Source organism: Trichoplusia ni, chromosome 13 (assembly GCF_003590095.1).
Source record: "Trichoplusia ni isolate ovarian cell line Hi5 chromosome 13, tn1, whole genome shotgun sequence".
NCBI lineage: Eukaryota > Metazoa > Arthropoda > Insecta > Lepidoptera > Noctuidae > Trichoplusia > Trichoplusia ni.
Window position 1 is genome coordinate 8,892,606 of NC_039490.1, and position 17,720 is coordinate 8,910,325.

A 17,720-nucleotide genomic window follows, 5' to 3' on the forward strand; every position below is an offset into this window, starting at 1 on the left:
TAATGTTACTTGAATAAAATTATTATTAATTCATTTTATATAATTGCTTTTGGTTATTTTTATTTCGTATATTATTAATTTGTTAATGTTCAGAACTCTTTTTGGTTGATATTTGACGTAAACTTAGCTACAATCGAAAAACTTCCAAAAAATATATCAGACAGTATATTTTTACGGCTTTTCTAAACGAATTCATACATTGTATAGATTAAATAAGATAAAAAACCTACATGAATCAATAAAATGACAGATAACATTGTTGATAACATCACAATCAGCAGTCACAATGATGGTGTAACATTGTCGTTTAATCCCAGCCATTGTCCGCGTGCTCTTACAATACCACGGGGTAAGTAGCTGTCACGTTACCTGCCTACCGTAACAGTAGGTAGATAGTGGTGTGTTTTAAGTGAAGAAGCATGTTTGCGTGAATGATTTATGACGTGTGAGGTTTTCGTCGATTTCGCCAGAATTCTGGTAACGATAAATTCAAAATGGAATGGATAAATAGGGTGTGAGTTTTTTTTTTCAGAAAGAAAATATTGGTTTCAAAAGCCAGTAAAAAGGCCAATTTAAAAATATCTATTGTTTATGATCCATATTTTTTTATGAATTTAAAAGCTATTTGAATTTTCGTCTGTTCAGCAAATGATTAAAACTTCGTAGTGTTAACTTTCGACAAAGTGTCGAGAGCTTGAGAGCTTCAGGACTTATAACCGTAGACCACATTTGAAAAGTCTATGTGCAAATTAGACTGGAACTAGATGTTCAGGCTTAAGTCCTGCAGTCACAGTCTTATCATTTGGCTCTCACAATCTCATTAACAATATAACTGTTGTACCTTTATCAACGGTATCAAAAAGCCAGTTTCCATTTCCAGTTAGGGAATTTTTAATACTATTTTATCAACTCGCAAACCTAAATTATCTTCATCGGTCTAGTCGTTCTGCAGTAAATCCTTTTGACCAAACATTTTTTTCAAAATTCGTTCTTCCAAAAATATAAACCATTTGATTCTCCACTTGGCTATTAGCTCGCTTATTATTATTGTCTAAATTGTACATAGCAATTGTACAAGCAAGTCCAACACAATTATTCTCGTATTTTTTGTTGCAGTTTTTGTTCGCCTCCATCTACGTAACATGATATTTATTAGTTTTCCTCAACAATTGAACAGTAAAAAATTAATAGAATTATCTAATTTGATACACAGCATTTATTTTGTTCTGGAAACAAATCGTAGATTGTCTGACAGCGTGCTGCTGAGGAGTTTTTTTATTCTGTTTCTTCTCTCACAGCAATAGCACTTAGGAAGCGGTGATGGGTGGGCGAAACTATGTGCTATCCAAAAAGTGCTACTTAGTAGCCTAATTTGAATAAATTACTTTTGTTTTTTTCTGCAGAGGTGACACTGCCGAGGGTCGTGGTACTGTGCAGTAGTGGATCGCGAAACGTTCTTCAATGTTGCCACTATATGCGAAGTGTTGCGACTCGCATCGATCTATTAATTCAGCCAATCTCGGTCCACAGCTAGACATAAGAGATAGGTACCTAAATATTCCTAACTTATATTTTACTTGTGATACAAACCAGTATGTATGAAGGTAGAGTGGACTTTGGTCAGCCATTTGGCTCGCTCATCGTGAATAACAGTTTCTATTCCAGTTTATTTTGGACTTTGCACTTATAGTTTAAGTTATGACAGAACTTATGTGTACGAATAACATGATATAATTTGTTTTTTATTGCGTCAGGTCAGAGAAGCTCGTGGCTAAGCTTCAATTGCACAAGTTTATCGATCACAGGTTAAGTTACGCTTGATATGGTCGGACAGTGGATGGGTGACCCTGTTAAGCTAAGCCATGTTTCACCGCGTTAAAAGCACATTAGATTGTGGGGCCCGGCTGTTTTAGCATATCTTTGACAGTCGTTACAGGAAGTCAGAAGCTTAAAAGTCTGGCAACCAGTCTAACCAAGGGGTATCGTGTTGCCCAGGTAACTGGGTTGAGGGGGTCAGATAGGCAGTCGCTCCTTGTACAACACTGGCACTACTATACTGGGTTGGGATCGAACCTGCACCTCTTGTATGGACCCGAAAGTTCATCAACCAACCATGAGAGCAATCTTAAACCGAGGAGAGATTTGCCTGTGAACCTCTCAGCTAACAGCCAAGATGTTTTATGTAATTTGTTCAATACTTACTATATTAAAAACACAGACTCAGGTAAAAAAAAAACCAAATAATCTCAAAAAATAATCTTTACTTACAACCATTTATACACACCCACACACACAGCGAGACCAAACCGACAATTGTAGAAAAATAACAAATTTGACAAAAAAAAACATATTCAAAATAAAAATAATGCAGGAACGTAAACAGTATAAATATTATGTACAGACTTCATAATCTCGCACTCACAATGGTAAAAAAAAATACAAGGACACGTCGTACGACAAAATCGTACGAACGACAGATGGTTTGTCGTACGATAATATCGCACGATGGAAAATGAAACCATGAAGTTTTATTTTATTGTCGTACGACAAAATCGCATCGCTCGCTCGTACGACGCTTAACGCTCATCCCATACTACTGCCGTGTCGTGTCGGTCGTCTAACTTGAGATCTCTCAATTGTGACTAAGATAATGTTCCACTGAAAGTGTTAATATTTATTTTATTAAGTATCGCTAAACGAATATAAGCTAGTTTCTTCAGAATAGATTTAGTAGCAACCGTTACAGACAACGCCATCTAGTCTCAAACTAAGCAGAGCTTGTATTATGAGTACTAGACAACTGATAAACATACTTATATATTTCTAAATACATACATAATATAGATAAATTACACCCAGACACAGAGCAAATGATCATGCTCATCACACAAATATTTGTCCTGGGTGGGAATCGAACCCACGACCTCCATAGAGCAGACTAAACAGTCGGATACATTCTATTAAGCATAAAAAATATAGAATAGAAGTTAGTTTTTAAAGACTGGAAGACAAACATATGGGATTATAATGGAAGAACTTTAGTGATATTAAGAGAAAATATTTATATGCTTTTAAAAATATTAATGAAATTACGTCCGTGTGCGTTTACTCAAATATAAAGTCTTGTAGAATCAAATATAATTTTAGGTTAACTATAAGAAATATATCGAGGAATTGAGAACTACCTTTTTTCAAGTCGGTTAATTCTTAACACTCGCTTTCAATGTTACCACACCTTTTAGGGCCGATTTTTCAATCGTCAGATAACTTTTATCTGAGGAATAAATATGGCCGTTTGACAAATTTTCTATACAAAAGCTGTCAAAGCGTCAAATATATTCATCGAATAAAAGTTATCTGGCGATTGAAAAATCGGCCCTAAGACTTGTAGCTATCTTCTTATATATCAAAATGAATTGCTGTTCGATAGTCTCGGTATAACAAATAGCCTTTTCCGTGTATTTCTAAATGAATCGTCTAATACTATGTCACTGACCGTTCACATAATTATATTATGAATGGCATTTTTCTTTTCATTACATTATTGTATACCAAATACTGTGTCTTATACGCTTCAATTCAACTCCAATGACATAAGTTGGGCGAGAAGAACGGAGTTGTGAACGGGATATGTTAAACAGCGCCATCTATCGGCGAGCGGCAGTAGTATGGAACTAGTGAGCTAGCGACCCCTATAAGTACTTAGAAGAACTTCTTCGCTTGCGCCTCTTTCCTTTCTCTGTGGACAAAAAGATGGTTTTAATATTTGATTGGCGGGTTTGTTTCACTATTTATTTAAGAAGAATATTTTATAAATACTTATACATTCGTATTTGGTGCATATTATGCATATAGATGCGAAATGTACTTTTGTATGGATCACTTTTGCTTAGCGCAAGTGACTACCACCATTTACTTAGGTACTTTAACACAACGCCATCTAGTGTCAAACTAAGCTAAGCTCGTCTTATGAGCACTAGACACCTGACAAACTCATACATTTCCAAATACATACATACAGATAAAACTACACGCAGATACATAAGAAGCAATCTTAACTCACACATTTATCCTGGGTGAGAATTGAACTCACGACCTCCAGTATTGGAGTCAGTCATAACATGATATTTCCTCGTAATATACATTTCTAAATATATAAAAAACTTGCATAAATTATACCAAAACACAAAACAAAATTGCCTGCTCATTTCACAAACATTCTTAGTGAGCATCGAACTCACGACTTCAGCATCACGGTCAGGGTTGCTGGCCCCCTCCCGCGGCTACCACGGTGTAGCAACAAAACGCCGCTGACGTCACCCGGCGGTTAGGTTCAATCTGACACTAGGCGTTCCCTCCCCCGAGGGGGCAACGCCTTAACAAAAAAAACATGGTTCCTACCCCTAGAGCAACAGAGCAGGTTTACTAAGTATACTCACTTGTACATGGCGTATAGCAGCATGAGCGCCAGTTGTACTGCGATCACGAGCAGCAGGCCTGTGAAGCTGACGCAGGATATCTCCGGGCACGACGGGGAACTGACCACCTGCGGACTGCCGGCCGCTAGTCTGGGGAATATGGCATACAGGATCAAATAATGAGCTCCTTTTTGAAGTTAATTGTAAAGTATGTTATTGGACAAATCAATCTAGGTAGCTAAACAATTTTTTTGAATTTTCTAGTCAAATAACCTATCTTAAAGAATGTAATAATATCAAATTTCAAAATTTTCGAGCCGTTTGGGTAGTTAGGGCAAACAAAAAATTCGAAAATAACCCTCTGTTAAATGCTAATAAGATGGTTAAATACTTGCAAAAGTTCAACACACAAATTTTCACTATAGATGCGAAAATTCATCGGAAATAGTCAATTTAAAACACGAACGGTCACGATGACTTTTTCCTTTGATTTATTTCCAAAAATTCCCTTCTTGAATACCACTACCTTGTATATAATTAATTATTAAGTTTAATGGTATTGTTTAAGATTTTTATTAGCGTACAAGTATAGTTTGTTTTTAAGTAAAATATATATTAAGTCGAAGATTAATAATGTTACATTTTGAATATTATTATTTAAATATAGTTACTTCAACTGTCGCATTAGGTGATACTTAACTGTAAATACAGTTTTAAGTTGGTGAAATAAATAAATAAAAAATAAGGGTGTATAAGATGTTTACCTCTGCGCCACTCCGGTGACGGTGGCCTTGACCTGGTGCAGGTTGTCGCGGACCTCGGCCAGGAACTGCGCGCTGGGCGCGCCGCCCGCGCCCGCGTCCGTCTTGCGGGACACCTCGATTATGAACCCTCTGTCAAGGGAGTAAGGTGGGGATTAGAGTGGTTTGTGGTTAAAAGATTAAAAATACTTATGTTATTGAGATAGGGGGCAAATAACTAATAACGGATCGCCTTGTTAAGTGATTACCGCCGCCCGTGGACACCCGCAACACCAGAGGTGAAATAAATGCGTCGCCGGTCTTTTAAAAAAAACACTCTTTTCTTGAAGAATTGAAGGTCATATTGGTTCCAAAAAACCGCAGAAGACAGATCATTTTACAGTTGTAGAAGGTGTGCGAGACAGAAAGTTTCCAGGGCAACGTAAGTAGCCAAACTATTTATTCTTTGGTCTTTCTTAGTTATTTTTTTATAAAGAACAACTCAGCATTATGATATTTCATCCTAGTGTCACTGAAGAATACACTGATATTAAAGTGGCATACAAAATACGCTCAGAGGATCGAACCGGCGACACGACGCTCAATAGAAGTCCAGTCACTATACTCATCAGCTATCCGTTTAGACACAAAACCTCAAAAATACCAACAAAAGCAGACTTTATCAAGATTACGTTTATATGTTAAAATAAATATTATAACGATACTGACTTGAGTTCAGCGATGGTGTTGATCATGATCTGGTTGTTGGCCACGAGCGCGTCCCAGTCGTGGCGCCCGATGGGCAGAGACGGCATCTGGTAACAAACATACAAACATTATTAAACAAAACATAGTTGTATTGTGTTATTCTACTCAGTTAATTTATAATGAGTATTTTGGTATTGTAATAACATTTTGACAAACTATTGAATTAATTAAAAAAAAATACAGAAATATACAATCGACTTCAAAATATAAAAACTACTATACGAAACTCAAATATTTTTCATATGACTAAAATTATAGATATTTTACGTCAGTTGATAAAAGTTACGATATAACAATCATAAAAAGTACACAAACAAATCACGACCCCCCTTTCTAGGAAACACAAAACATTATGATCAAAATTGTATTGTGTATTTTCTTAATAAATAATAATAGGGATGATGACTGGGTAGAAAAAGAAAAAATCTCATTAGTCCCTCAGTTAGATAATTGAAAAGTATGAGACACGTATTTTTTCCTTTTTCAGAAAAACTAGAATTGACAAAGATTAACTGCTTTAAAGTTTAGGAAAGGTAAAATTTGTACTCAATCGTGACGTCACGCGTAAGTTTCTTTCACTGTAATGTGGTCAATTTATGTTTGCGGGACAAATTAAAAAAACGTATCCATTATTATACAAAAAACTACAAGACGGACTTTGCAAAAAAAAAAATGTCATCATCCCTATTTACAAGATATATAAAAAAAACATAAATTCAGAGTATTTAAAGACTTTTTTTTATCCATTTTCAATGGAATTTCTTTTTAATTGTTAGTAGATGGCCCATATGTCCGTCTGTATGTCGTTGGTGTTACCTGCGCGGGCGGCAGGCCGGGCTGCGCGGGCTGCGCGGGCTGGCCCTGCGCCTGGCTGTACACGGCCGTCAGCATGGACAGGGAGTTCATCTGCTTGCCTATCACCTGTAGGTACGGAATATGTCATTAAATACTCATTTTATACAATACAAGTTAAGTTTAGTGATTTAAAAGTATAAATTTTGATTTTGTTTTTATGTGTAATCTCCAAATTAGCTAAAATACATAGTATCATACACATTTTACACAGCAAAAGTGATGTTGACTGTATTTTGGGCCTTATCTTCAAATTAGTTGTTCTAGTACCAAATAAAGCAATCAGACAATCAGATTTTTCAAAAAATATTTTAATTGTAAGGGCAAACCTTTGAAACACAGTTTTCTGCAATATTTTAATTATCTGAAAAACTTACTAAACAAATAATTTGCCAAGGAAACAGAATGTTGTAAAAACGAAGAATTTTTTTCAGATGGAGAATCATCAAAATGTCCTCCCATTTTGACTTGAGCAGAGAACCCGTTTGATTTTGATTACTATTCAATTTATTATTTGTTAGTTATTACTATTTTCAAAAATTGTTGATTTATTTATAAAATATCTATTATCAAAATCAAAAACATTAAAAAAGCCGGATGGTACAGTAACATGACACCATATTGCCGTTGCATGGTCGTCCAGTTGCCCCCTAGTCTCGTCTGATGAGGTTCTACTTACTTCATCGACCTTCTTGTTGAGATCCCTCAGTATATCGTGTATCTGAGTCTGTCCTTGGAAGATCTGTCTCAGCTCGCGCTGTCCGTCAGACTCGAACCAGTCGTCGAACTCGCCGTCCTTGTCTCGCACCTGTACGTAATGGTGGGTTAGAGAGAGAAGGAGATATGTTTGGGAGGTACTTGAGTGAGTACAGTTGAGAATGTTTTGACTTTATTTTTGGGCTGACTTATGAACAACTAAAACTAATACCAGTCTCGAATCGACTCCAGGATATATTTTTCCATATTTCAGCCTTGTTTTCTTATGTTTTATATTTTGTTTGTACAATTTACTCGCATTTTAATTGTCTGGACTATAAAAGTGACTAAACTGAGTTTCTTTTTACTTCTTTTCTCAAGGTAGTCAGATAGACATTAAAAGTGATGATATATTCTACTTCATCATGTTCCTAGTCTTTTTTCTAGTCTTGGTTTCCAGTCTAACCGGATACAGCTAACTACCAGTATTTTACAAGAAACAACTGCCTATCTGACCTCGTCAACACAGTTATAGACGTATAAATAACAGCCGGGACCAGCCTTCCGAACTTAATAACTCGTTATGACAAAGTCACCCATCTACGTTCCAACCGCGTCTAGCGTAGCTTAACCTCTGGTCTGCGTTACCTCATCAGGATGCTCCTTCCTGTAGTCTTCCTTCTGCTGTTCCAGCTTCTTCTGGTACTCCTGGTACTCTTGTGAGAGTTTCTGCTGTTCATCTACACTCATTTGCTGGCCACCTGATAATATATATGAGTATTAGTACTTATGTATGCGAATTTATTCTAGAAAATTATCGTTCGCACTGTGCGAATAGGGTATTTGATAAAGATAGATTGAAAAAATATATATTTGGGTATGTATTTTTTTCTTATATCTCGTAAACAATAAATGAAGGGTATACAGCGACTTAAAATCTCTGAATGTTTGCGTCGAGCGAAAACGCACTGACTAAGTTCGCCAAGAGCATCCGCCAAAGCGTTGCCGCGAGAAACATCATCAGTCAGTCAGTTTCGATTTCGGCATGAGTTTCAGCCAATATTGGCCGAAATTACCGTAAAAGCTTGATTTTTGGCCGAAACCGAACATATACCTTCAGTGGGCCATTAGTTGTAAGTAAGCGTGTGTGTACAGACCGGGCTGCTGCTGCTGCTGCGTGTGCAGCGAGGTGGTGAGCAGGTGGATGACGTCGTGGTCGTCGGCGAGCCCGCCCGTGGCCGCCGACAGCCCCAGCAGCCCGCCGCGCGGCAGGACCACGTTCTCCGCGCGGAAGCACAGCTCGTAGTCCGCCTCGTTGTTCGTCATGCCTGCAGTACGGGCATGTACAATAGTAACAATTCTAGATTCAAGTTCTCGAGAAGGCCTCTGCACGTTGGACCCGTGTCCCCGTTCACGACTTCAAAAAGAACCAAGTCTCTTCTCGTGAAGTTAACCCGTGAATCAAAGGACGTGAACGCTATACACTTGAACAGAAGCCATTGAGAACTAAGTTAACGATAACTAAGTTAAGTAACAAACAATTTGATTGCGGCAACTACTTAGTGATATTTCTTTCATGATATAGTTAAATATGACTTTTAAAAGTTATATTTATTTTCTTAATTATTCTAAAAAACCACTGACAAAACATTAAGAGGAAATCTAGATGCCAAATGATATAATCTAAAATTGACAACTCGCAATGAAGCAGCGTGTTGATCAATGTTCAAACCATCCCAATACCGGATGAGGCATGTCTCCAGCAATAGGATGTGTTCTTTATTATGTTATTTTCGTTCCTATTTGTATGTACCTGCATTCTTAACAAATAAAATTATAATCTATACTAATATATAAAGCTGAAGAGTTTGTTTGTTTGAACGCGCTAATCTCAGGAACTGCTGGTCCAAATTGAAAAAATCTTTTTGTGTTGAATAGACCATTCATCGAGGAAGGCTTTAGGCTATAAACCATCACGCTGCGACTAATAGGAGCGAAGATACAATGGAAAATGTGAAAAAAACAGGGCAGGTATAAATCATAACTTATATCTTCTACCCACGGGGACGAAGTCGCGGGCAACAGCTAGTTTATAATATAGGTTGGTACTATAAGTGTTACCGTTGTGGAAGTACACAGTGAGTGTGTTGAGGTAGTACTCGATGCGGGCGCGCGTCGGGAACGGCTTGTTGCGGAAGTCGCGCAGGCAGCCCGACAGCAGCTGCTGGGACCCATCACTGTCATGTAATGGAAATATAATAGGATTAATATTATAAGCTGGAGAGTTTGTTTGTTTGTTTGTCATGTCGGGAATTACTAAGTTGTTTTTGTTTAAATGATGTTGATCTTTTTTTTTCAAAATACAAAAATTAAGCGTGTTCGTAAAGGGCAATTTTATTGAAAATTAACTATTATTATCACTTAAAACTTAGATCACCAATCAGGGTATGTTTTTTTAAACACTCTCTCACATTGAGGATTTCAATTCTTGTGTCGTGGAAGTTTAAAAAAACATTTAAGTCACACACAGACTCTTCTCCTACGCTGGGATCGAACGCGCAGCAGATTGCGCATAGTGGGTTTGGCTCGCTGACCTCAAAAACTACCTATGTAGTCTAAAATAAAGTGTAGACCCACCTCTTATGATCGAAGACCTTGGTGCCATCATTTAGGACCGCCATGATGTAGGGGTTGTTGTGCTTGTTGTCGTTATCGAACGAGTCGAAGATGACGGCGAGCCCGTTCCAGCGGTCAGAGGAGCCGAACACCTCACCAGTGTAGTCGCCGCGCTGAGACGTGTACCAGAAGGCCTAAAGACGAAAATAGCTGTTATTGTAATGTACTGTGCCTGTTGGTCTAGTGGTGGGTGACCCTGACTGCTGTACCGGAGGTCGTGGGTTCGATTCCCACCACGGCGGTGTCCGTGTGATGAGCACGATCGTTTGTTTTTTGTCTGGGTGCAATATGTGTATTTAGAAATATATAAGTATGTTGATCAGTTGCCTAGTACTCATAATACAAGCTTTGATTATTTTGAGACTAGATAGTAGATGGTATTGTGTGAAAGTTGTTGAATATTATTATTATGTTACCATCTAGAATAATCGACCTCTAGTTTAGCAGTCATTTTGATGAAGTATAACATCAACCATACAAAATATGGTTTCAGATTTCAAGCCGCTCGTAAGCGAATTCTGAAATTCTCAGGTATGCTGGTATCGAAAAGATATTGGTGCGTCCTAGGAGTTGAGCCTATGACCTTTTACTTGGCTGTCTAAAGGTTTAATCATAAGGATATCGCTGCGGGATGTTTAGCAGTATGTTACATCACGAAATGCTTACTGGTGCTTTTTAGACTCATCAATTTAATCTATCACTTTATCTACCGATCATGACTGTGATGGGTTGGCAACTAAAGATAGCACTTCACGTTTGAAACTATTTCTTGACAAAATAACAGCATTTTACTGTGAAATACATAACATTATTTCTATGTATTTGAGTAACAACATGTTATACCCAATGCAACTATTCATATTTGTAACAAGATTGTTTTACTATCGCTTTTGCCTCATACATAATACACCTACAACATTTGTCCGTACTCACCAGCCCGTCAGCTCCTATCCGCCCTCTACCGGTGACCTTGAACATGATGTCGACCTCCCACCAGTCGAAGTTGATACCCTGCTTGCTCCAGATGGCGCCCTTCTGGCTCCGCAGCGACGGAGCGAGGCGGACGCTCTCGCCTGACGCTATCGCATCTGAAACAGAGAGGGGGCTTATTAATATAGTGAATTGGTGGACGAGGGGCTTATTATCAACATTTCTATAAGAAGGTGTAGGTTGGTTGTAGGTGTCGAAGACAGCGCCGGTGGGGGACTGGATGACATAGACTCCCAGGCCCCCTCCACTCAGGCGAGGTCGGAGTGCCGCTGGGTCTTTTTAGCGGGTATACCGGGAACGCCGTTCACCTGAGATTCCTACATACCCCTCTCTCGCCCCCCGGCGGGAAGGGGATGCGTAACAGCATTTTTCCCAGCGACAAAAAAAAAGGTGTCGAAGACAGTGTAAAGAGGGTCTCTCAGTTTGGAAGATACTTAATCGAATTAAAATAGGTCATAATTATGGTAACTTGACTGGTACTTGAAAGATATTTAAATGATCGTAGCGAAATACCGTCGCTTAGACAACAACGACTACAAAAATATTTATTGCATTAAAAAGGCATTTTAGGTATTGTATTATTTTTCCGTTTTATTAAAATTTAACCACCTATCTCGTTTCTTGAAACTAGAAACGGGGGTTTTTACGATAGTTCGAAGTACTTTAGTAATAAGATGGTTCAAATCTATATTCAGGTTGAACATCTATAACTGAGCATCCATTTACCAAGGCTCTAGAATGAAATTTAAAATATAACCGGTATGACTCAGTCAACCTGCCCAGGTAAATACTCTTTACAGGCCTGTATTGTGATTTAAATAAGAACTTATTACATAAGACAGATACTTAGTCACTATTTAAATTTTCAGACAAAACGAAATTGTCAGCCATATTGCTGTCTCTTTTTATCTCACTACGTATTCAATATGAACGAAAAGGATAACAATTATCTATCACATTAAACCTTTTATGAGTTTACAAACAAATTCGGGGGCAAAATCTATTACATTACTGATATGCAAAGGGTGCAATAAAATATTAAAAATGATTAGATAAACGTCATATGAGGTAAAAAAATACAGCTTCATATTAAAATCAACTTTATTCTAACGTCTTAATGTCTATTTTCCTTTTTGACAATTAAGGTTACGCATTTTATAATAATGTTAATCTTTACAGCGGTTTATCAATTTATAAAACCGTATAAATAAATTACGATGTTAACGTGTTGAAAACCATGTGGTATTAATCAGGCAAAGAAAAATTTGTTGGTTGACCGCCACTTGAATTTTGGTTGCCGTGAACAAATTACGCGCGGCAACCAGGAGGTTGACTACCACTCGTTAAATAAAAGCTAAGTAAGTAAGTACGCATGAATTCGGATGAATATTTTCTTTGTAAAACATGATTTTTTTACCCTATTGTTTAGGCAACCTATACTGACAAGAGTCCGATTCGCACTTGCCCGTTTTGTGGGTCCATGCAATAGTTGCTTACGACAACCAAATCTAGTGCTTACATGTAATTTATATTGATCAGTGGTATATTGACCGGGAAGTAAAAAAAAATATTACAAGCATCACGAACATTCTTATCTAGCAGAAAACACAGATGTTCAAGTGTTAGATTTCAGTAGTCAGTGATTAGAAAGCTACCGCTGCCACGCTGGTAGCGGGATCGATACCCGCACGTGAACACGTTTTATCAGAAGTTACATTAAAGCGGGCGTTATTACGTATTTTACAGACAAAATGCAATTGGTACGATAATTACTTCTTAATTATTAATTACCTAGTCTGAAATCTGTGTGAGAATTACGAGAGGACTTGGGGGATGCCTTTGCCCAGCAGTGGGACACAGGTGCCGTCGAATTATAATTACTTGTCTGCGCGATTACTGGCATATAAACGTCGATGATAAAATAATGGGCAAAAATATCCTATTTTTCAACCTTTGCATTCGTGTATCAAAGAAATGCTTGTCCGACGCGGGGATCGAACCCGTGACACGCCGCACCCATTGGTTTTGTAGAGGTGATCTCCACCTAGCTATCCACGTACTCAAGGGTTACAACCGAAGTCTCTTTTTCTACATGGATAGCAATAATAAGTACGATAAAAACCCTTTAAACATTAAATCGACTACAAAATTCAAACCATCCATACAAAAAAATTCGCTAGGCAGGGAAATAACTTACCTGTCATGCACATTTGAAATGTTCCACATAATTACAATAGTTATAATGTCGTTGCGAAACGCGATAATGTATCGTAAGCATTAGACATGGCCGCCGTTACCACTCGCTGAATTAACAACATATTAACACGTATTACACGACCAAGGCAAAATTAACTCCGAGCGGCCAGTAGAGGGATATGTTAACGACTAGCTGTTTTATCGCGGGCCCGCTCGCTACAAAATGAAAATAAACCATCCTATGTGTTAATCTTGGTTATAAACTTTTAAACTTCGGCACGGATAGCCGAGTAGTTGAGGTCACCACGCCAAACACACACTATACGACGTGTCGCGGGTTCGATCCCCGCGTAGGACAAACATTTGTGCGATCCAAAAATGCTTATCCTGAGTCTGGGTGTCTTTAAATTGTGCATGTGACTTGAATTTTTGTTAAACCTCCGCGACATAAGGATTTAGTGCGGGAGTCATTTAAAAAACAACTATCTGTACACCAAGTTGTGTTGTAATCCGTTCCGTGGTTTTTGGCGTGAGAGAGGAACAAACATCCATACTTTCTTTTGCGTTATAATATTAGTATCTAGTTGAAATTATAGCTGATGGACACATTTTTTATAGTAATGTCATACATCGCTTATTGAATTTGTTAAGGCGAATGTTTATATTTTCAATACATCTTCACGGTAAAATGAGTGGACTGATTTTGATAGAATTTCGTTTGGAAGTAGGGAGCTCGTGGCTAAGCTATAACCACATAAGTGAATCGATCACAGGTTAACTATGCTTGACGCGGTTGGTCCATAGATGGGTGACCATATATCTATACCATACTCTATATATCTTTGTCATAACGAGTTCCTCCGTGTTTCGGAAGGCACGTTAAATTGTGGGTCCCGGCTGTTATTCCTACATCTTTGACAGTCGTTACAGGTAGTCAGAAGCTTGAAAAAGTCTGACAACCAGTCTAACCAAGGGGTATCGTGTTGCCCAGGTAACTGGGTTAAGGAGGTCAGATAGGCAGTCGCTCCTTGTAAAACACTGGTACTTAGCTGAAACCGGTTAGACTGGTAGCCGACCCCAACATAGTTGGGAAAAGGCTAGGCCAATGATGAAAAATGAAGGTATTTGCTACCACTGTAGACCTCAGTATTCTCGGGTCCTGTGAGAGCCTCGTCCAGACTCCACCCGAACAAGATTGTTGACCTTCTTTAAGTACCAAACCAAATGGGGTAGATTACAAATAGTAAACACGGCCTCTAACAAAACATTTAATTCATAACTCAGGACTCTCTTTAAATGCGTCGACTAATACGCGAAATTATCAACTTATGTTTATTGATACTCATACTGTAAACAAGGATTTATAACTCTAATTCCATCGTAATAAGATTGGTATTCGTTAAATTCTGATATGTAGTTGAAAGTAAAAAGTAAGTGTAATAAGATTTCAATTGAATATAAATCTTATGTCTTAGAAGTAAAGTTGATTTTTCATTGTCCTTAAGACCTGTGAGATTGAAATGTATTTCTAATTATTATTATGAAAACATAAGCTTGTTTTAAGTTACATTTTCTTTATTGTTAAAAGGATTTTATTATGTGATGGGAATTATTTTCTAACATGAAAACTTATACTAGCTTCTACTCAAGAGTTATTAAGGTCACTGAGCACGACATCTAGACATCGTTTTTTTTTTTTTAAGAAAAAATATATATGAAAATTGTAAGTTTCTATTTCAAGTTTTGATGAAAATTGAACCAATTATGTCTAATTTAATTTAAATCATTATAATAATATGATTAAACATAAATTTTTAATCCGATAAAATACTTGTGTGGGAAATACGCGGTAAAAACAATTCGCAAAGTCAGTTACCTGCTGACCTACTTCTTTGGATTGAACTTAAAATACATCCAAAATCGATTCAGTTGTTTCTGAGATTAACCCGTACATTGTCACACACTTCACCTCTTTATAATGTTAGTATAAATAATTGTGAAGGTGCGTATGTTTGTTACCTCTTTACACTTAAACTACTAGACCGATTTTAATGAAATTCAGTATGTAGGTAGCTGACACCTTGCATTAACACTAAAACTATTTTCACCCGATTATTTTCAGGGTGGGTAATAATTTTCAATCTATAACTGACATTCACGTGAGTAAAGCCGCGAGTAATAGCTAGTATATGGTAAAAAAAACTTGAAACAAGCTTATCAACATTTCTATAAACTAGTATGCGCCGTGCGACGCTTCCTGTCTGACTGGTATTGAGTGTGATGGGACAATGTCAAAGGTCAAGGTCTGCCAACTGCAAAAGTTTAAATTTTTGTACAAGAATGAAATTGGGACATCATTTTACTGGTGTTGTCGTGTAACTGTAGGTGAGAGATAGAAAGACTAATATTGATTTTAAATTTATTGATTAACTCTAAAAACATTGAATTGAAAACAGAAATTGCAACACATGATAAATGCGGACAACATCACATACATTGTTCTGAACCTAAAGTAAGTTGCTAAAGCACTTGTGTTATACCACAAACACCCAGACCCGAGACAATGTAGAAATGTGAATTTCTTACATTGGCCCGACCTGGGACCTAGTGACACCTTGAAACCGGTGCGTACGCCACTCGACCACGGAGGTCTTCAAATTATGTTGCGCTTTTAACATACAAATGATCTTAATAATACATTAACAGTAAATGAGTGACATTCTTACATTGCTACTTCAAAATTTACTTAACTTTACAGTGAAGAAGACAGCATGTAATTTCTGTATCTACTATGCAAGGATTCATCTGTTATTCATTCTTTTTGAATATCATAAAAGTGAAAGTTTATCACATCTTTGCATGAAAATGACTAGGCAACTTTTGGTGAAATGTTAGCACATTGATAAATTATACAGAACTTTTAATCTTATAAAAAATGCTCAAAGTTTGATAAATCTCTCAAATATTGCAATAATATATTTGTTTGTTTTATGACTGTTTCCTGAGCATTTATAGATCATTCTGATGCCTTTGTAAAGATTCTATTTATTTTGGGACTAGAGGTCTGTACATGTGTGTAAAAGATATATTTTTATACTTATTATACATTTATAACAGTCAGAATATAATTAAAAATATATGCCCGTGCGGTTTCCACCCGAAATGAATATAACGTGGCTTATAATACGCGGGATTGCAATCAATCATTAATTATGCTTATAAAGAAATAAGCTAAAGTAAATATGATCTAGATCTAGATTAACAGAAAATATTCAGATATCATTTTCTAGTAAAGTCCTAATAGTATTTTTTCTTGGGAATGTATTAAGAAATTGGCATAATTTAGTAAATTGATGCAATTAAAAAGTGCTATTGAATAATAAGAAATAATTAATTAATGGGAGATTACTTGGATATTAATTATTAAAAGAAAGTAAGAGTTTTACTGAAAATTAATATCAAAATTATACGAATGATTACAATACCAAAAACTAAACATTCTTAAGATGAATGCACTATTACAAAAAAAGAATATAAAAACGTATTGTAACAACCAATTTGAGAAAAGTACCAAGAAAGTGTAACAATTTCATTACAATAGCATTCCATATTTACGATTCGCATTACTTAATACCTTAAACAATTACAGAACCGGTTACAATAACATTAATGAATATCTAATTTTAATTTTATCGTAAAATTATTTGAGGTTTTTAACCGTGTCGACTGCTTTCGTGGAACCAAAAAACATGATCTCGAAAACTATTGTACCTCTCTTTCTAACCAAACGCAACTTGCATAGCACTGTCTCTTTCTAACTTGACAGATTTCACTGACGTGTCGCTGTCACACACAATACGGACCGAAACAACAAACGATTTTACCTTTTTTATTTCATGTTTATAACTTAACATGTATATTCATGAACGTAAGAACCTAGATAAGGAGTCCTTACGTGTGTTAAGAGCAACGTAAACGAATTTATCATTGAAATATCAAGAGAAATAAGGTTATACTTACTGCCTCCGTACTCCCAGAACGGAACTGATCCATCTTTTTGCGCTAAATACGGCGGTTTGAACGAATATTTGTATTCGAAACGTCTATGTACGGTCTGAGTGTTGACGCACACCAAAATACTTAATATTACACTGCACAATACTAAATTTAATTTAATCGACGACATCTCGACGGCAACAGCAACCGTGCCCGCTCACGTCAAGTCTATCAAAAAAATTGTTGATTGAGATTCGCTTGTGATTCGTCAGCTGAGATACGTTCGGATACACGTACAAAAGATATACCTGAATTTAGAACAAAGTGGTTTAAGCTTTACACTACAATATATTGATTTTTATTTTAGTTTGCCCTATTGTTTATTTGT

The 17,720-nt window shown here is 36.8% G+C and overlaps 1 protein-coding gene and 1 long non-coding RNA gene across 3 annotated transcripts; one reads left to right on the plus strand and one right to left on the minus strand.

The window, feature by feature from the left end:
* The first annotated feature begins 69 nt into the window (after positions 1 to 69).
* On the plus strand, positions 70 to 6,765 carry LOC113500162. Of its 2 annotated transcripts, XR_003401173.1 has the most exons (3): positions 70 to 349; positions 1,404 to 1,547; positions 6,703 to 6,765. It is a non-coding gene; the product is annotated as an uncharacterized LOC113500162 (long non-coding RNA). The 2 variants fall into 2 exon arrangements; XR_003401172.1 differs by lacking the exon at positions 6,703 to 6,765 and having other exon boundaries at positions 1,404 to 2,437.
* On the minus strand, positions 3,122 to 17,576 carry LOC113500159 (protein ERGIC-53). Its single transcript, XM_026880860.1, has 12 exons — positions 17,357 to 17,576; positions 11,084 to 11,238; positions 10,112 to 10,284; positions 9,596 to 9,711; positions 8,632 to 8,802; positions 8,123 to 8,235; positions 7,458 to 7,586; positions 6,743 to 6,847; positions 5,888 to 5,973; positions 5,183 to 5,311; positions 4,440 to 4,568; positions 3,122 to 3,739 (listed from the first exon to the last, which is right to left on the minus strand). The coding sequence occupies exons 1-12, from the start codon at positions 17,520 to 17,522 to the stop codon at positions 3,703 to 3,705; spliced, it is 1,509 nt and encodes a 502-aa protein (XP_026736661.1). The 5' UTR covers positions 17,523 to 17,576; the 3' UTR covers positions 3,122 to 3,702.
* Between the last annotated feature and the right edge of the window lie 144 nt (positions 17,577 to 17,720).